The 21,109-nt window shown below is 42.0% G+C and overlaps 1 protein-coding gene across 2 annotated transcripts in view; it reads right to left on the reverse strand.

The window, feature by feature from the left end:
* The window catches only part of gpc5c (glypican 5c), a 94,205-nt gene that overhangs the window by 13,565 nt on the left and 59,531 nt on the right, over positions 1–21,109 (reverse strand). For both annotated transcript variants that reach the window (XM_076746020.1, XM_076746022.1), the window contains 2 exons: positions 18,845–18,965; positions 5,478–5,619 (listed from right to left, as the gene is read on the reverse strand). In XM_076746020.1, coding sequence (XP_076602135.1) covers positions 5,478–5,619; positions 18,845–18,965 — 263 coding nt within the window. The remainder of the gene's footprint in view (positions 1–5,477; positions 5,620–18,844; positions 18,966–21,109) is intronic.

The raw sequence follows: 21,109 nt of genomic DNA on the forward strand, positions 1-21,109 counted from the left end.
GGTGTGAGGTTCACTTAGTGGGCAAATAGTTCTGCAGCTTGAGAACATTTCTCAATGTACATTTGTATGGAATTTATAGATTCACAATCTCAATCAATGACATCATCGAAAGACTCTCTGCATGGGAGCAAGGCAGAAAAACAGCACTGAATGGCCATGACCTTCAATCTCTCAGGCGGCACTGCATTAAAAACACGACATGGGTTCAGAAACACTTCCGAAAACCATTGTCGGTGAACACAATCTTCCGCTGCATCTACAAATGCAAGTTAAGACTCTAACATGCAAAGTGAAAATCGCCAGTTACTCCAGAAACACTGCTGACTTCTCTGGACCTGAGCTCAAATTGTTTTTGGAAATCATAGATGCTGTGTCTCTGGGCTAAAGAGGAAAAGGACGATCCAGATTGTTGCCTGTACAAAGTTCAAAAGCAGCATCTGTGATGGTATGGGGGGGGTGTTATTGCGCATGGCATGAGTAACTATCACATCTGTGAAGGCACCATTAATGCTGAAAGGTACATACTGGTTTTGGAGCAGCATGCTATCCAGATCTTCTTTCAGGGATATATCTGCTTATTCCAGCAAGACAGTGCCAAGCCACATTCTGCACGTGTTACAGCAGCGTGACTTCGTAGAAAAACAGTGTGGGTACTAAACTGGCCTGCGTGCAGTTCAGACCTGTCTCCCATGCGTGGCACCTTATGAGGCACAAAATGACAATGGAGACCCCTGAATGTTGAGCAAATGAAGGCATATATCAAGCAAGAATGGGAAAGAATTTCCCCTTAAAACTTGAACAATTAGTGTCCTCAGTTCCCAAATGCTTCCTGATTGTTGTTAAAAGAAAAGGTGATACAACACTGGTAAACGCCCCGTCCCAAATTTTTGGAAGGTGCTGCTGGCATCATATTCAGAATGAGTGTATATTTACTAAAAACAAGTTTGAACATTAAATATCTCGTCAAATCATCACATTGTGTTTTTATTCACATTTTACACAGCATCCCCACTTTTTTGTGATGTTTGCAGTGTTCAGAGTGCACTTTGCTTTGGGTCAGTCACTCATACACACACACACACACACACACACACACACACACACACACACACACACACACACACACCCAGCTGTTTCCTTCTGTATGAGGGTATGTGAGGAGAGACAACAAAAGTTAATATATTTGTCCTTCTGTTCAAGAATAACAGAAGTACACTGATTCCCTCTTAAATCTTTTCATCTTGTCATATTTAGATAATTATGTTCTTTGACAGGATGGCAAAGCAAAACAATCATTGCCAGTGGTTTCATGCTAATAGACAGCCACTGAAGTGCACTGTGTGAGAGCAATGCCAGGGGTGTCTTCGCTTTCTTGATGAGCTCACCAGTGTTCCAGACAGATGGTGTTTGTTACCAAAAGAGAACTGCACTTTCATGGCTGTACGATTCACACGTTTGCACTGCACATCCCTCCGGCTCAATCATTGGAAGTGTTTATCCATGCATTTACTTCTCCTCCTCTGAGATGGATAACCTGCTTTCCCCCCCCTTTTGTTTCTATGACTTTCTCACACCATAGGCAGGCAGACTGCCTCAACAGCAGCACAAACAACACCACACTGCAGTCAAATTCAAAAGGTGTCGCAGTGGGAAAGATTTGGGTTTTTCCATAAATCTCCCACATTCCATCCTAAACCTCTTTAAGATATCATAAAATTAAACTTCCAGTGCATATTCTCCTTTACTTTCAATATGAGAAAAAATGAAACAAAACATCTGTTCTGCTCCATTGCCTGTCTGCTTTACCTATATCTGCACAAATGGCCAGAACAGAAAAGGCTGCCTACTCTGCCAGAGACTCAGACAAGCCTGCTGGACTCACGGAAGCAGACAGACAAATAAAGTACTGTTCTACCTTTTGATGCACAGATATTTGGAGTCTCCTCTCTTTTCCTAATGGAGAGATAGCGGTCTAATGTGCCACTGTGGGTCTTTTAGAGATTAATACGTTAATGAGCTAGCTACAAATGAATAGCTCCTTTGGAAGGAGCAGCCATAAGTGTTCCCGGGCTAATGCAGTTAATAAGCCATAGTCACGCCACAAAATGTACCACAGAAGAGGCTCTCATAGCTGCAGGGGAGAGGGATGATATGGCTCATTAAAGATTCACTGATTTATTCTCCTGCTCATGGCTGTGGTCATGGAAGCTCGTACATGACCAGGCCTTGTTTCGTTGGCACACAAAGTACACTAGCATGTCTCCAGGCAAGAGAAGGAGGATCTGAGCCGAGATCAAAGAAGCATGACATCATGCAATCAGACTGCACTTTCTTTTAGTGTTGGAGAGCTAATTGAAGTATGCGAAAAGAATGTGACTGTTCCAACTCTTGTCTGTAGTTTTTTGTAATCCTATATTTAGCTGGACACTGTCAAATAGTAACATAGTGCAAAACATTCATAGTTCACTTCGCATATGGTTGCCTACAAGCTTGGTTTTCTCAATCACTGCTCTTAGGTATGCATGTATGAAGCATCTGTATCTGCATCCTTACACACACTTTCAGTTTGCAGAAGGCCATATGCATGCATCCTATCTCCTCAACAAGACTTGCAGCAGTTCCATCACATCTGAGTGATGATGAGACAGTGAGTCTGTTCTCTGCAGATTAGTGCTGCTCATTAGCTTAGTGATGAAGTCAGTTTTAGCTGAACAGTGGGCGGTCATGGCCTCTTTTATCGTGGACCTTGGGAGCGCTGCCGCAACTTCACAGAGGCAAAACAAATGCAAAGACAGATGGAAGTTAAAATATGCCTCCAAACCCTACAATGCATTACAACCTCACCCAACTAAGAAATTGATGTTTGAATAATCAACAAAATTTTGAACAATGTTTGTGAAGTCATCAGAGAATGAGTAATATGTAAATCCAAACAAATAAATATCGCATTGAGATGCTAATTTTCAAACAGCACTTGCTAATCAGTGAGACAGATGTCATCAAAAAACATCAAGAGGCAGAGAAATACAATGCAAAAATACAATTGAAAAAATCTTAAAAATGTCTTGATTGTTAGAGAAATCCCTACATCCCTACACTGTCCACTTCAAAGAGCTTGACAGAGGAGTGTGTGAGATTATTACCTTAGTCGTTAGCCACCTGAGACCTTCGGAAATTGCCAAATAGCTGAACAAACCCACAGCCCACTTCAATGCCAGGCTTGGCTGATGTAGATGAATGATCCAAAAATGGACTGTCCATGCGTCACTGGACAAGTGTTGCCCAGTTCTTGGCATTTGAGAAGCCACTGACTTCAGAGTTGTCTTATAACACAGCCAATGTCGTAATTTGTTTTAATAGATACCAAGAGGCCAGTCACCTTTCCAAGCAGCCTGATTTTGTTACCGGATGACAAATACTCTTTTGAAACCTAAAGGACAGTTACACAGGCGACAGGGCTCACCAGGATATGGATTTATACTTTGAGCACAGACTAATGGTTTTTGTTCGCTAAATTTCAGACAGTGGTTTTGATTGATTATCCCCTGCTGTTGGGATACGGCTGCTGCTGTCACAGCCCTTAGAAAGGCCGGCAACTTTTATCCCCATCGCAACAAGGAGCAGGGCAGAAAGAACCTGTCCAGAGCTGTGTGTAACTGGGAATGTAATGGCTATTGATTGGTTTATTAGCTGTGTTGTAGTCTGGATAGCCTTCTTGCTACCCTTTGGTAAAACTAGAGCAGTAGTTTTGAGCTGTGCTGATAGCACACTGAGCCACATTGGCCGTTGTCATCTGTTGTATGCTGATTTAAAGCCCTTATGTGCTGTGAATATTATATTGCACATTATTAATGTAGTGAGTAATACCTAATAATGGGATTTTTGTTTTTTGTGGTAAAATATTTTAGAAAAAATTTGCACTGACTATTGCTGTTTTTACTTTACTTTTAGGACTAAATATTGCTGCAAGAAGTCAGTTAAAACTGTATCAAGCACAATACGTGTTACATCCAAGTACAATGAGGATCTGATTACCAAGCGAGCAAAATGCTGACGAGATACGGCCTGTTTCCTGTCGTTGCTGTCCATTACAGCCAGATGGAATATTCTGATATGTTAAAGTCACAGTAAAATGGAAGTTAGAGTGTCTTTTCTACAGTAATGACACACATTTCTGCTTGAAATGGATTATGTGGCCTGATTATGCAATGTCAGTGTTTACCTGGTGGCAAAAGAGAGGCTGATGAAAATTTGCATATATGTGCTTTGTATCTTTTTCAAGGATATTGTGGGGCTTTTTGCCTTTGATAGCAGGGAGTGGTGATCGGCAATGATTGGAAACAAAGGAGGGATGACATGCAACAAAGGTCCTCAGCCAAATTCAAAATGAGGATTTTGTAACTTCATGGTCAGAATATTAAACACTAGGCCACGAGGACAATCCATTGTCTGTTGTATTCAACTGGGTACACATCATTAGGCACCTGTTAATGTATGTGGTTAGCCTTCTGTGTAAATGTGCTTATGTGCATTTGTGTTGGACTGAGCGAACATGGTACGAACAGACTGCTGAATCATCAGCCGGCATTTCTGCAGCCTTGCAGAAGATTTGGGGAAGCCACAGAGGCTTAGCTTACTCCAGCGAGGATCTTATCACTAGGCCTGTCTTCATTGTGTTTCCCTGTCAGCTTGGTTAGATGTCTCAGCATACAGGCCCGATGGCCTCTTTAAAAGCCACATGAAAAACAATGTTAACCTTTATACCTAACCTGGCCCCTGCTGCTATCATGTCCATGTGCAGATTTGCTCCTCTATATGCTTCACACCAGACTCCTTTGTTTAACTGTGTAGGTGGAAAAAACCAACGTGATAATTAGGGATGATTAACAAGAAGTTTCTGCAGGAGATCAAATGATTCTCATCAAAGCCAACACAAGCCCTAACACCTCCTCACAGCCTTACACTGAGTGTGTGTGTGTGTGTGTGTGTGCCCACTGAATGAAACTGGCTTGTTGTCTCAGGATCTGAGAAACCTTCTGTGCTGCCACCTTTGCTGTAGCCTCAAGGATACACAGTAGGCGAGGACGGCAGAGTGTGAAAAAGTGTTTTAAAATGAAATTTCCATTGCCATGTAGGAGGTGAATGAAAGAGTGACTTTGTGGCAATCTTCAGAAAACAATTCAAGGCTCACTGGGAAAGGACAGAGGCAGATCTGTTCTTGGTTATATACTGGGCACAATCCGCTAACAAAAGGTAGAGCACAGTTAAAAATATAACAGTGATATTCGCGAATCATCACAAAGATTGCCGTGGACAGCATATGGAAGGTAGTAAGGTTCTAGATTTAATACTCATTACTTTTGACAACAACAACATTGGAGTAGATAAAGGGAAAATTAAGATATGAAAAGGTGTGTGTGTGTGTGTGTGTGTATGCATGAGTGTTGTCCATGTGGAGGTGGGCATGTATTACTTACAGGTTTGGGTTTGACCATCTCCTGAGGCTTGACATCCATCTTCGTCATCACAGTCTGTGCTGCTGCCCTCCTCTGTTTCCCCACTGCCCAGCTCATCCCACGCCTCCATCTGGCCCAGTTTTGGGAACCTCTCCTGGGTTTCCTGAACCACAAACACAGTAATAGAAGGTTTATTACACACTGGTTTATGTATAATAATTACTTTTACCATCTCATCTTTACCTCCTCTTATTCTGTAGGCCAATCCTTACAGGAAGTAAATGACTGAATGGAAAGCAGATCTGACTCTCATGCTGATTCATGTCTGCTCTTGCAGTCTTCTCCAGTTGTCATGTATAAGTCAACCTTCTACTCCATATGTCTTTGTGTAAAGAACAGAGACAAATGAAATACTTATGTCAAACACTTTAAAATATATCCGCATAGCAAGTTATAGATCTTGCAACCAAGAGGTGCTGGAGTGTTTCCCAGTGGAATATTGTGGTTCCTTGTGTCTCCTGTGCCCCGTCTCTTGCACTGACATATCAGTTCCTGTAAATGTCAGCAAGGGCTCAATAGATGATAAATAGCATCCTGGGGAAACAGAAGAACAGTGTGGGTGGTGTAAAGTGAGGGCCCTGGGTGGTTGATGACGCGCTGCATTTAATTACAGCCACATTTTAAGAGGACCATTGATTAAAAGGTTGACAAAGAGCCCCCAAAACAAAAGACAGCTTCATGACTATGTTTTATTTCATTACACAGCAAAGTTCAGATTTTTTTTCAATGAAGTTCAATTCATGCTTTCATTGGAAGAGTTTACAAGAAACCACATATATTAGCCAATACTAGTCATCTTTTAAGTAATCTTTATAAACAGAAAACATATGCATGACGAATCTGTAGGCAAGGGAAAAGATTTTGATATCTGAAGGGTTCTGCTTTCCATTTGTAGTCCAAGGTTGCATGCAGGTCCCTATGGAGAGCAAATGAGGCAGAACGCTTTGGCTGAAATGCAACCTCAGAACCCATAGGCTATCATCTGACGATGATTTAGCTTTTTATTAGCTTTTTCATAATTTAGCGGAATTCATATGCCGATATCTGATCATAGAGCTTAGCTGAAATCTGGTCTTTGCGTCTCAAGTTGCTAATCAAACTGTATGCAAGGAACAGCAAAGAGGAAGTGTTGCCCGGGTATCCACTTCACTTCACTTCACTTCACTCTTACATCTAACTGATGAACACCTGGACCAATAGGAACCACATCACACCGCTTTATGACCACAGTTCTGTATGAAGACTTTTTCAGCCTGGAGCATGAAATACTACTCTTTATCATGTTCCTCCCTCTCAGCATGGTGCCAACTAATTTGACCACCTGCTGGCCTTTCCTGCTGTCCACCATCATCAAGGTGGTCTTTGTTCCACCACACCATGTATGACAAGAAACTCTCCTGACACAACAACAAATGATCCTTTGGAGTACGAGGCAAAGGAAGTGGCACGAATACCCGATTTGCAGAACATGTGGAGATACAGAGACGCACACAGTTGTTTATTTTGACCATCCTTTAGGTTGTGTATGCATACACACATGCACACACACACACGCACACACTATTAAACATTCATGAGAAAGCTGACAAGATCAATCCTGGTACACAGCTGACCTTCCTATGGAAGGAACAACCACTAAAGACGTGTTGAGAGGTGGGTGGGAGGAATGGAGGTGGGGGTAGGGGTGTGTTGAGGGATGACTAATATCCTTGCCATTGACACCAGACTCTGACTCTGTCAATCAACACACCTGACAGCAAAAGTGACCTTTAAACAGTTGTCTCCTAAGCCCTCAGCACTCCCAAAAGAAACATTTCATGAAAGCAGACATGCTTGTATACACTGCTTACAATGCAAAGCTCAATGTAAAGTATAATCCTGAAACAAGCATGAACAAGAGTCTGAAGCCATGTTAGCAGGCCTGTGGGGGCGTGTGTAGGTGCTTTGAGCTAAATGTTAACATCCGCATGTTCAAAGTGACGATGTTAACATTTGGATATTCAGCAGGTATAATGCTTACCTTGGGAGGCATCTTCGTTTAGCGTCTAAGCATGCTACAATTCGCATCTAAGGCTGATCGGAAAGTCATTAGTTTTCCAAGTATTTGGCTCTGGATGTAATAAAAAGCCTGGGAAACAATATGATTTGTACAGAAGTTCATGGGAACTCTTTTGGTCACTTATGTGATATTTCACTCGAGTCATTTCTAGATGAAAGAGAATTACATAAAAGAGTAGATGCCCAGACAGTCAAGGCCGTAAACTGACAAGCAGATATAAAGAGGCAAGTAATGAGGGAGTGACACAAAGCTCAGCTGATGCTGACACATTAATTGTTCAATGTCAGCAGTTATGAACATACAGGTTTTCTTTCTTGCTAGTCTTTCCTGTCGGTAGCGACAAGAGTGGAAGAGGTTTCTAAAGCTAGAAGGTACTTTTGATATTTGAAGTCATTACATCTGTCATACATCCCATTTTTACTTAATGTGAATGCGCCCCCTCTCACTCAGGCCTGAGTGAGTGAAACAACTGCTGCACTGAAATGAGACATCTACAACTATAACACAAGGCTTCAGGAGAGTCGAGTGGGGCCCTTGAGTGGAAGCAGGTAAAACATATCACTTATGCTCGCTGCAAAAGTGAAAGCCTCTGGTAATAGTTGGGCGGCTCAGTTTTCACAGATGGACAGAGAGGTACAAGAGGATTACCTTGAAAAAATATGAACAATATTACATGCTGGTTACAGTTGTGCATTTTATGGTTATGGCCTGGCTCACATTACAACCTGCTGACAGGATCTTGGTGTGTCCTGTACTTGTTTCATCTGTTTTGAGACTGCAATGTGATATGATGTGTTAGAAGAAGGAGAAACTTTGGTTAGGGGACTCATACTTCATGCACTCTGTGGCAATTCTCATTACACCTTGAGGAAACTATTCTGTTGCTGTGATTTGTGTGCAATAAAGTATAGAATTTAAGTATACCCCAGATCGGGTGAGTCACGTCTGTTTTTATCTATGTTTTACATAAGTTTCCCAACTTTTTGGGAACTGGGGTTGTATCTGTCCACTGCATGCATCAAAACATTTTAGCAGAAGTCTGCAAGGGAAAGACAATGGAAGACAGACAGCCAGAGAGAGAAAACGTCTTCCTCGATTGTGGACAGCCACCATGATAAACCCATTAACCTTTTTTTTTTTTTTTTTTTTATGTAAAGCAACCGAATTAATTCAATGTGCATTCCATGAGTGTATAAGGAAATGCTCTGCTGAACAGCAGAGTGTTGTGTACCAACACCATCCAGATAACCATTTGGGTATTAAGCTAATAACCGTACCGTTCAGGGGACGTTTAACACAATGCTGCTTGGCCCAGCTGTCCTTAAAGCATGTTAATTAGGGAAGGAATCAATTAAGGCGCTGTCGCTGTGGAAACCATAGTCGGGCCATTGTAGAATTGGTGGTTGGCTGCTGTCCAATGCAGTTTGTTGGTTTGTTTTGACTGTCAGGACTCCAAAACTGCCGGAGGTTTCTGTTATTTCTTTCTGATGAAATTTCAATTCAGCTGTGGTAATACGCAGGGAACTTAATTGTGGTATTCAAACAACATGGTGAAGAAGCAAATTTCTAATTTGTCCTTGAGCAAAAGGGAGATATAAAGTATTCCTATATGAGTTCTTAAGGACTGTTGAATGCATAATATGCAGTGAATACTCTCTCGTTCTTGCTCTCTCCCTCTATCTGTTTTCTGATACTGAAAATACTGTTGCTGCACTGAGGACCAGCTCTGGGTTTCAATGAGTGTCTTAAGCAGTTTCTCAAATTGGCTTTTTTCCCTCCTGGTTTTCTGTCTTTTGTCGACTACAAGCAGTCACCACTTCAGAGAAGCCACACGTGTTGTATGCTAAGCTGTGTAAGTTAATTTCAAATACAAAAAAATAATGCAACTACGAAAACAATACTTTCTAGCATCAAATGACGAAGAGGACCAACAGATGAACACCATAGTAAGTTTAACACAACAAAAGATGGTCTATTTATGTCATCAAAAACAACAACAACCTCTCAAAGGCTTGTCCTCCTGATCTGTCACACTGTACCATATGGTAAATGTGAACAAGTGGGCAGAATATTTCAATAGCAGCAGCTTTTATGTAACGTACAAGGCAGAATTTTAACCCTAGAGGGACAGATGTCTTTGTTCTCACATGGCTCGGCCTTCTCTCTGTGACATGTAAAATATCACTGTGCTGTTGGATTAGATGGAGCTTCGCTGTTGCAAAACAGCCTATTAATAGTGAGTACAGGCTTTTAAATAATATAAGAAAAACAGAAAAAAAAATTAGGTTGTTAAAGGCAAGTTAAAATTTATAGTTATATAGCTATTTTCCTATTTTTTATTAAACTGATTAGAACTAAACTGAATTGAAAGACATTGAAATTTACTGCAATTGTTCCTTAAAATATGATGCACATAAGCAAACTGACTTCCTCCAAAATGAATTTCATCATCCTCTAGGACTTGTTGCTGAGTGTCAACTACCGGTTGACAAATGTGTGTATCAGCTTCTTTTATGATGAAACAGGTAAAGATGGACACTGCAGTGCAACCATGGTTCTAAAAATGTTGGGACACTTGTGTAAAATGTAAATAAAATAAAATGCAATGACTGAGCCTTTTGAGGACGGCCTTTTCACACCCAATCATGACACTATCACCTGTTACCAATGAACCCATTTACCTGTGGAATGTTCCAAACAGGTGTTTTTGGAACATTCCGTAACTTTTGCTGCTCCTGTCCCAACTTGTTTGAAACATGCTGCAGGTATGAAACTCAGAATAAGCACATATTTACAAAACTTCATGAAGTTGATGGCATTTTATATTCTGCTTTTATAACCACTAACAATACGAGCACTGGATCAAGAAAAATGAGATGGACGCGAAAGTGGAAGAAAGAGTTCAAGTGTTGAAACTTCAGATCTGGCGAAGATTTGCGACAGCATGCGCCAAGTAAAACAAACAGGCGATGACAGAAAGAAAGTAAGACTGATAGATACAAACAGGGAAAAGACAGACAGGTACAAAGTGTTCCGATGGTAAGCCTGAACTTGTAGTTGTGCAAGCAGGTGAGGGGGCTGATGGTGGACTGGTTGAAAAAAGAAAGAAAAAAAGATGCCAGCCTTTATACAAAAGGCTTGCCTTGAAATTACCCTGGCATCCGAAGACAAATCAGGCATTCCCATAAGGCTTTGAATAAAATCCCAAATCATGAAATATTTTCTAGTTCTCCTCTCGCCCTGCCAACTCATTCTCCTCTCTCTTTCTTTTCAAAAGCATTCTTCAGTCAGAGGATGATGGGGCATGTTTGAGAGCATCAAGGGCTGAATTCCTGCATGTATTTGACTGCATCCTAGTCACACTAAAATCTGTCCTGCCAGGAGTAACCAATCACCTTCTGAAGGAGTTTGGCAGAAATACGAGGCTGAAAGAGCGAGTGTGTGTGTGTGTGTGTGTGTGTGTGTGTGTGTGTGTGTGTGTGTGTGTGTGTGTATGTGTGGAGCTTAACCGGGAGGCCACTGTGGATACATGTTCCATTTTAATGTGGAAACAGAAAATCTGATTATGAAATGTAAAAATGTGAAATGTGCTATCGGGGATGGGATGTGAACACTGCAACTGTCGCAGCAGTTGTGTAAGCGTGCGCGAGTCTGCATGTGTGCCATATGTGGGATACTGCTGTCAACCTGATGGACCAGAACCATAAGTCATAACCTTTGTGTGCCCACATCGAGACATGTGATCTTTCTCCTCCCTGACAATTTGAAACAGTATCGCCTAATTGAGGGCAGCCATGGCAAAACTGCATATGTGGACAGAGAAAACAGAAGGGAAGGAAAACCTGGAGGAACGCGAAGGAAAAAGTGACAGCGGTAATCTCGAAAAGACTGCCCGAGTCCTCCCAACTTTTAAATTAAAATTCCCTCCATTCTCCGACATACTTTACAGGCTCATAATGCTTTTATGAACATCAGCTGAGAGACAGAATAAGAACACATTATGTGTGCGTGCCTGTGCCTGTGTGTGTGTGTGTGTGTGTGTGTGTGTGTGTGTGTGTGTGTGTGTGTATGTCCCTGGCTTAAGATGAAATAGCCGCAATTCTCTCTACATTTCACATTGCCTGACAAAGAAAATACAACTGAATGAGAAAACACAAAGAGGTATATTTCCCATGTATGAGTTTGACAGGGAGAGAAAGAAAGTAACAGACAGAGATGGAGCCTTCTAGGTGGAGTGACAGGCTGCAAACAAACACAACTACTGATGCACTGCTCAGCCATCCATAACTGCTGATTCTGGAACAGATACCATGTATTGTTTTTATGGATTAATGGCGCCTGTTATGGCCAACCGGGTTCCACACAGATCTCAATCAACAGACAGCCTTTGACTGGCAGAGTAAGCAGGTTCTGGGCTGGACAGCAACGGTAGCTGTTAAGAATCTGGACTTCAGTAAAAGTTTGCGCTGCCATCCACAACATGGAAAATGAAACTGATTCAAAAGTGAATTTAGAAATCAAAGGCGCAAAGACATGGCGAGCCAAGCGCTTGTCTGTTGTTGTCCTTTTCCATGGTTAAAGATGAGGCCAATGAAAACCCTTCATCCTCGGCTGACGGCCAGATCTTTTGCCTTGTTGACTTTTAGATGTGAAATCCATATCAAAATGAAGACTACGAAACGTTTCATTCTCAACAGATTGCTGACCAGTAGACTTGTGACTTCATGCAGCTATACCCTACCAAGACAACACATCAGCCGAGGCGAAAAATAACTTGGAGCAACATTACACAAGGGACGTGTGAGTTTGGTTGCAATTACAAAATGCAGGTTGAACTCTGTTTACATTGGCTGACTATTTATTTAGGGAGAAATGTTCCTGGATAAATACTGAAAGATTTGTCTTGAGACAAGGAATGCAGGAAAACTCTACGTCTCAGGAGCTGAGCGAGAAAACAAAGTGTTGTTGTTTTTTTTTTTTAAGTGGCCACATGATCAGGTCTAACTTCTCCACCAAATTTCATGCAATCGCCTGTACTTTTGAAAAATAAACAAGTAAATTTCCCAAGAGGTCTGAGTAATACTTTGAACATTTTTTAAACAATGGCAGTCACACACCCCTGCACTGCAAGCTAGTACAAGTCGATTCTGTTGCTAACCGTTAGTGACACTTTATTGGCCATGACCTCATGTAACCCTCATGAGTCAATCACAACAACACGCTGTGGCGTTGGGCCGTCACGCCCTGCTCCTGTCAGGCACCGACTGAGGCAGACTGTGAGAGTGTAATGTATGTACGAATGAATAAACTTGGCTTCTGTCAGGCGAGTGATGGAGATGTTGTTAAAAAATGTATGACAGTTTGAGTGACATCAGCGATTTTCTGAGAGCATGTTCCAACAGCTACCTGGCTGATGAAAAGTCTGTTGTGTGAGATTTGAGGGTCAACAGACAGTAAAGCCTGCTGGGAAGCAGAGGCCTTCCAGACTTCAAGCTGGGCTACAGAGGTCCTTATGAAAAGCAGCAGTACAAAAGGCTGATACAGTACAACTCCAGGTCAGTCCAGTGAAAGCCATCATCATAGTCATCATCAACCCGCATACTGAATTAATCAATGCAGATTCAACAGTACATAGAACTTTAATAAAGTGTATGTCAGACAGAGAGCAGAGAGAACAGGATAGGATCCTACTTTTTCTTAGGCTACCTATCTATCCAGAGCTGGACTGGGCAAAAAAAAAAGATTTTTAGTGATACAGTATATCATTGATCTTTGCATACAACTGTATAAAATACAAAGGGTAAGGTTAGGACTTAGGGTGTATAAAATGTTGCTGCTTAACTGTAGAATAAAAAGAAATTTTAGCTCCCGACAAGAGAAGAGCTTTCATATTTATCCAATATTCATATTTATCTGGTGCACAAATCCTTCTCGAGAATTGAACTGAACTTGAATTGAGTTGAATCAAATCAAACTGAATTGCACTGGGACTGGGAATCAAAACTAAATCAAATCATGAAATCGGTGCCAATATACAGACCTAATTGAGGTCATTTTTACAGCCCAAATGGAATATTTTCCCTGGAAAAAAACTAAACTAAACTAAAACCCCCCAAATATTTACTGAATACATGGAGCCACGGGAGCCTGTAATCCTTGTTGCAGATAACCTTTGGAACATGGAGTTTTGACTTTTAGCAAATGCACACCATATCACATTGAACATGGGGATTTTCCTAACTATGTGCCAGAACCAGAAACAGGTCACATATTTTCTCCATATGACAAGAATCACTGTCTTCATGGAACGGAAACCCACAAGGAGAGTAAACATGACCCAGTGTGGAAAAACAGTCACAGTTCACCGGATTTTTCTGCGCTTTGCATTTAATTATGATGGTAAAAAAAAAAAAAAAAAAAGTCATGCTTAAATTAGAGTTTGGGTTCATGAAGTTTGGTTGCCAGGCTAACAGAGGGCCGTGGGCAGTGAGACTTGTTGCTGTGTCGTTACCACAGCAGCAGCAAAGAGCAGCAGAGCTCCTGTGAAGGCCAGCTCCATCATCTTCTTCAAGTGGAAAGAATCTGTCCCCTCCCTGTGACGCGCTGCCAGCTCAGCCCCGTCTCTTTTTTCATCCCTGGACTCCACTTACTCTTTAAACCTCAAACCCTTTCCGACTCCTACAGGCATTGCAAAAATGCCAGGCTATATGCTTTTTTAGGAGTTCACAGGAATCACGTTATTGTTTATTTTTACGGTCTTCTGACGTGCATTCACAGACAGAGCACAGGTTAACTCCAACTCCCCGCGGTGGCTGAACAGACCCGAGGATCGAATGGATCCACAGAGTGGAAGTGCTGAGAGTATGCTAAACACAAGTAAGGCCTCTCTGATGTGGAACCTCGCCGGGCCACGGGCCAGACCAGACAGCAAAGCAGTAGTCTGTCTCATCAATCACACATTCAACTGGCCTGTCTGTACCGGATTCTTATGGTGGAGTTTTTCCAACTCTCCATCCACCACAGCTTTCACCATTTCTAAAGATGCTGTCTGTGTTTGAGCGTGTGTCTGTGTGCCCGGGAAGAAAATTAAGACAGAAATATAGCATGAGAATGAGTGTCTGGGAGTTTTTTCCCCCCGTGCTCCATGTTGCCACTGACTGCATTTACCATCGTGCAAATTGACAAACTGACAAATGATCTGGCCTCCGTTCTCAGATGGAAACAGATAGACCATTGTGAAAAGGATCCCCACCCAAAAACAGCTGGAGCGATGGCTGGGAATCAAAAATCCACTTTGAAACATTTATTGTTCACATTAGCAATATTTACAGGCAGAGAGGAAGAGAGCGAGGAAGAGGATAGTCAGAGGAGACACACGGGGGAGGCCCATAACTTGGCCTACCCACTTAATGGACCATTTTATAGGAGGTCAAGAGATTTAGGCTTTTCCTGAGTGTGTTTGTGTGTTATTTGCAGCTTTTTACGTATTGGATTGTACATGTACATTTTTATGGGAATTTGCGACTGTGCACAAATCTTCTGCCCTCTTCCACCTTGCAAACCACAGCCTGTGTGTGTGCGAATCAAATGTGCCGTGTGTGTGTGCTGCATGTGCGAGCTCAACCCCAATGCACACGCTCATTTTGAATGCGGCTCTGAGCGCTTTAAGAGGAGAATGCCATGGGTAGATGAGGGGTCAGAGTCTGTGATACATCAGAGGCGGTTTCCCAATCCTCTTAGTGCCACAGTGCTCTGGGTCTAACTACTCTCCACTAGGTAAAAATATACACATCTTAACCTCACTAATCCCGGAAATGGAGGTTATTCAAATTTGGAAAAGCTCAGATTAGGGATTCATTGAAATACCTGCAATACCTTCTAAACAGAAAAAGAGAATATCCATGCAATTTAAAATCAGCTCACTGTTTTTTTTCCCCCACTAAAATAACAACCCGAACTACCTCCGAGGATGAAAGAAGACAAACACGTAGATATCTAATTGTACTTCTAGCACTGACACAAAATTCAAATCTGAACCCTAAGTAGATCATCTGTTTCACTATTCACCACTTCAAAGCACTGACTTCTCAGAAATGTCCTCATGGCGAATGTCTGGAGCTCAAAGTGTTTTTCGCAAAGATAAAAGTACAGAACACACACACACACACACACACGCACGAAGGACCAAATAATAACCGTGGAGACATTAGTTTGATTATATCTACATGTAGCACACGGGAGACATCTCGGCAAATGCATTATTTAACAGCTGAGCTTTTTCTTCCTGTCAAGGTTAGGTTTTTCATACTCAGCGAGGGGATGCCATACTTTGAAACTGTCCTGCTGTTTAATAACAACAGATCAGATGTTTTAAGGAATATATTTATTTAAAGATGCAATCAGTTGTACTTTACTGGCTCTCTTCACCTACGAGCCACGACATATCAGCAGGGGCTTGCAGGTGTTGCTGATCAATACCAAGCACTTTGCTGTTGCCCTGATGGCAGCTAAGACTGTAAGCGTTCTAAATAGAGTTGGGCTGGCTTTGTGGATTTGCTGGGAACGTTCCGTACTCCAAGCCCCCCCGAACCTCCTAATGTGTGCAGAGCACTGGGTTTTATTTCTCAAAAGTCTATGAGAAGAGTGGCTTTGTAACACAGAGGAATCTGAGGACTCTGGAACAGTTTGATGCCTTAAAACTTAGACTCGCCGACCTCCCTCTGTCATTCCACAACTTTAAAATGTAGGGGGAATTCTGTTCAGGTTCACAAAGCCAAAAACTACTTCAGGATCCACATGGCGATTGCTTATCACTATTGCTCGGTCATCTGCAATCTGAGTTCTGATAGTCATGTTGTTATACTACTGACCAGTAGTGGAGCTTATAGCCACAATCACCGAGCTAACTCACTGGAGCCCACAAAAACAAATCTAAACTGTATGGATCAACAAAGCTTTAAATCTGTAAACTACTCCCTCCTGACTGAACTGCAATTAACTTTACAGCCTAAAAGGCACCGAGGGTGTCCAGTAAAGTTTGCAGTTTGGACAGAGATCCAGATGGGCTTGCCAAAATCAATCTGAACAGGAACTTGTTTTGTGAACTGACTTGCCCACCTGGAAGATTTTTTTAGAATGGCCCTGTCTCCAAACATCTGTTGAGGGCTCTGTAGCAAGGATAAAGGGAGCCAGGAACAAATGTTTGCTCGAAAAGTAGACAACGAGACGGGCAACATCATTATGCTGATATTTTGGACATTTCTTACAGGGATGTAATTACCTCCCATTTTAAGAAGGTTTAAATGACAATCAAGGACAGGGGGGGGGGGGGGGGGGGGGTAGAGAGAGAGAGAGAGACTCAACTTAAGCAAGAAACCTGAATCAGTGATATAAATTCAGGATATACTCCCTGATTTTGGTGTGCCATATGCATCCTCCTCTCACAGTTCAAAGCCGACTGTAATAACTTGAACCGAACAATGAGGTGGGAAGAAATTTGGGGGCACAATAGTAAAATTAGGGAGCGTGCCTTTAAGCCTGTCAGAGGCCTTTGGAGCATGAAATGGTATTAGCCTGTAATGGCTGCTGGCAGAGGATGTAATTCTGAACAAAACCACTTTGATCTACATGAATCAGTCTGGATAGTGACCAGGTTTGGTGGCTGTCATAGGTGAGTGTCAACTGAACTGGATCTTAAGTAGGGGTGATTCTTAGATGCGTGGTGATTCGATTGGATGCTGAAATGTAATGCGTGGTGTTTCTATTCTAGGCGAGGCTACTTGGCTGAGTATGAGCAAAGATATTGGATTTAATATGTTTTAAAAGTAGGAAGTAGTCACACAGTGAGAAAAAAATCTATAATCGACTCCCAGCCCTAATTTTAAGCAAATGTTTTGCAAAGTCCAATGGTTTTTAAGGGTTCACTGTATGCATACTGCTACTATGTAAAGCCGTGTGTGTGTGTGTGTGTGTGTGTGTGTGTGTGTGTGTGCGTGCGTGCGGGTATGAGCACACGTTAGAAAACACATTTCTGTCCTGTCCTCGTTCAACTGTTCTGGATGCACCTTGGAAAGCCTGACACATTATGCAGTTTAACACTCTGTGATCCTTTGCTCTTATCTGGCACAAACACAAAGCTCAGCCAAGCTCTGCCACCTGGTCCAGATTCAAGGTAGGCTTTTCAGCCCTGTAAATGTCAACAGGACACCCGCTCAACTCGGCACAGTTACCATGACAACGGGACACTTGACAGCCACCGTACACAATAGGATGTTGTGGTGTGACAGAGATGATCTTGAGCTGTCAGCGGCTGACAGGTGGACAGGCGGGCTGGGAAATATATGTGAGATGTGAGATGCACGTGAAGGGAGACAGAAAATAAATGTACAGATGAGAGGCTAAAGAGAAGATGAGATTCAGAGGATGTGTGCAGATAAGGCTAAAGAGCTGATGATACACAGAGACATTAGAAAAGTTTTTTTTTTTAGGCACATAAGAAAGAAGCTTCATCAATCAAATAGATACCAAAAAGGTACAAAGAGGGGTAAAAAAAAGAGGGATACACAGATAGAAAGTGAGAGATGGCTGGTGTACGATCTGTGGGCATAATTTTCAGGGCAACAAAAGGGCAGGCAGGCAGAGGGGAACCGAATCCTGGTCTGTTTGTCTCCTCAAATGGCCGCTAGGGACTGTGTGAAATAGCCCCTTTCTTCTTGGCCCTTTTCAGCACTAAACCCCATCTACATGACAAACAGTGTCACTTTGAAGCCGCTTGTGTCATCTCTGCCTTTCTGTCAGTCATTCCTGACCTTTTGCTCCCGCCTCTCATCTTTCTTTTTTTTTTTCTTTCCACAGTAATTCACTTTTTTTCTTCTTCTTTTTTGTCACCGCTTCCCTTTTCACCCTCTATCCTTTTCATTCATCTTTGATATCTGCCACTGTGCTCAAAACAAGTCTTTGGATCTGAGGAAAATGGCAAGGACATTTCAAGATTTCTGGCTAAGTGTGACCTTGTTTGAGGCGTACTAATTAGACAAAAGTCCTAACAATTAAGAATTTATGTTGTTGGCTTCATAACACTTCAGCTGACTGATAGCTTTTGACCTGTTTGAGTCTAGTGACATTTTTAACACTGGAAACAATTGTTCTTATGCAAATATAGACACAGATGATTCAGTGACACCCTGAAGCCAGTCTCTATGTTTTCTACATGCTGAAACACAGACACATATGCGTGTTTGAGTGTACAACAGAACATTTGTCATCCTACCTGGTTGAAGCGCTCCAACCTCTCCTTGACCTCAGCCAGTGTAGGATTCGGGGTGCGAACTTTGACCTCTGGGTTCTGCTTCTGAGCGTGCAGACCATTTCCTACAACTCTGCCAGAATAGCTGTGAGAGAAAGAAATGGGGAGTCAGATATTTACTGAAAAACACTGGAGAATATTGAAAGAAGTGGCTGCTTGACAAAATGCCAGTCATATTCTGATGTGCTTAGCTTTCTTCTCATTGTTAAGTGCATGTACTGCATTTGTTATTGCAGGTTTCTTGATTGCTGATCTTTTACTGTGGCACGTAACAACGTGCACTTACACTACATCAAGGACCACAATGAAAATAAGTCTTGGACTTAACTGAGTTGTGCTTGAAAAATGAGAGATGTAATTTAGCTTCTACTGTCAAATAAACTAAAAACAAAACAGTAATATCATCATCATGTAGTCCATCAATGTCTCTGTTAGAAGTCTGCCAACTGCACCACAGCACTTCTTCAACATAAACTAAAAACCATTAGGGCCTCGTTTGTCATAGAAAAAACACAGAGCATGTTCCACGGAAAACACTAAAAACTCCATTACTCAAATATTTTTGCATCAACATTGAGTCGAATGAATCAAATGTGGTGAAAAAAAAACACTTCATGTTATGTTCTTCTGTGATTTTAAATGAAAATATGACCGAGCGCAGCCTTGTAAAAATGAAATTGAAAGACATGGTGAGCTGAACCCTTTAATCCCTGGCATGCTCCGTGGGCCTGCAGCTCGGCGGGGATTATAGCTGTTGGTTTTGTTGGAGCGGATGTCAGGAAGGGTAACATTCCTAGTAACTGCCTGATGTGTGTGTGGGGGCGGGGGGGGGGGGGGGGGGGGAGTGTTTTAATTGTGTGTTATAGACACACAAGTTGTTTTGGCATAAATAAGCAACAATAATGACAACACCAAACTACAGTTAAGGTCTTGGAATGAATTGATTTAACATTTCAGTGTTTAATGATTCAAACGTCTGAACTACATGATGGATCACACTGCTGTTTATTGGTTTATTTTCATTTATTGGTCATTATGTATTATTCTTTATTCTATTCTCTCCATTAAAGGTCACTGAAAATTACCATCGTTTATTAACAATTGGCTAGTAGCAACTAGCAACTGAAAAGGAGTCATTTCACCAAACCAAACTCATTAGATACTTAAGACTAATTGGCCAATAGCTACTTTGCTTACACTGCAAGCAAATTCACTCATTATCGCAACCAATATGTTTGCGGTGACAACTTGTAACTGACAGCATAGTGATTAGCGAGTAAAAACATCTCAGATGCTACTTGCCCTTGATGTTAGGGAAAAGATAAAACAACAGCCTGACACAGAGAAGTGCTGACACACTGCACCCTTTAGAAGTTCATCAGAGAAAGTGAAAGTCTGTTCAAATCCATTAATATTACAGAGAGGCTGCTCATGTTTAAACTTACTCACCCTCTCTTCACCAACATCTTAACAGCTAAAGTACACACACATGACTCATCCACCTCGTACTCCAGGCTCATCCCAAATATGCAGGTTCCCCACCTGTTCCTAAGGTTAAACACCGACAAAGCCTGAGCATGTGAGCAGGTGCACAGACTTTGAAAGCTTCGCCTTATATATATAAAGTTTGACTTTTTTGCCTCCGCATTCTTCATACTTTTATCCCAATTAATTTGAGAATTCTATGTTGGTGCTAACCCTCCATGCATAGGGGATTTAACTGCATAACAGAGTAATGACATGTACTGGCATCGAATCAATTGATGCTTCCACTGGCGGTACGAGGCTGATAAAGTCATTATGGATTGTGTTCGTGGACGTGTTTATATGGATGTGTTTATGGGTATGCGGCCGTGCATGCGCACACTTGCACATGTTCATGCGAATATGAGCGGAGGCAATCATAAAAGTGCTGAACTTGAGAATCTCGGGGCCTGTGATCTAAGCAATGTCCCGATAAGGTCTGTGCTCCCTCTGCTTGCTGAACCAGCGCTTTGCGGTTCGGGCCCATAAAAATGCAAACATTTCTTGCTTAACCCTCTGCCGCTACACATTACTTTACATCCCCATCCCCTCCTCTTGTTTATTTCCTCTTCCTACTTCAACTGCTTGTTTCAATTTAGGATATTTGCAAAGTGGGTGCCCCCCCCCCCCACTCCCTAATCCCTCCCCCAGCCTCAGACACACACAAACCACTGACTGCTTTGACAACAACTGAAGCTGTTAATT

This window comes from Chaetodon auriga, chromosome 12, assembly GCF_051107435.1.
Source record: "Chaetodon auriga isolate fChaAug3 chromosome 12, fChaAug3.hap1, whole genome shotgun sequence".
NCBI lineage: Eukaryota > Metazoa > Chordata > Actinopteri > Chaetodontiformes > Chaetodontidae > Chaetodon > Chaetodon auriga.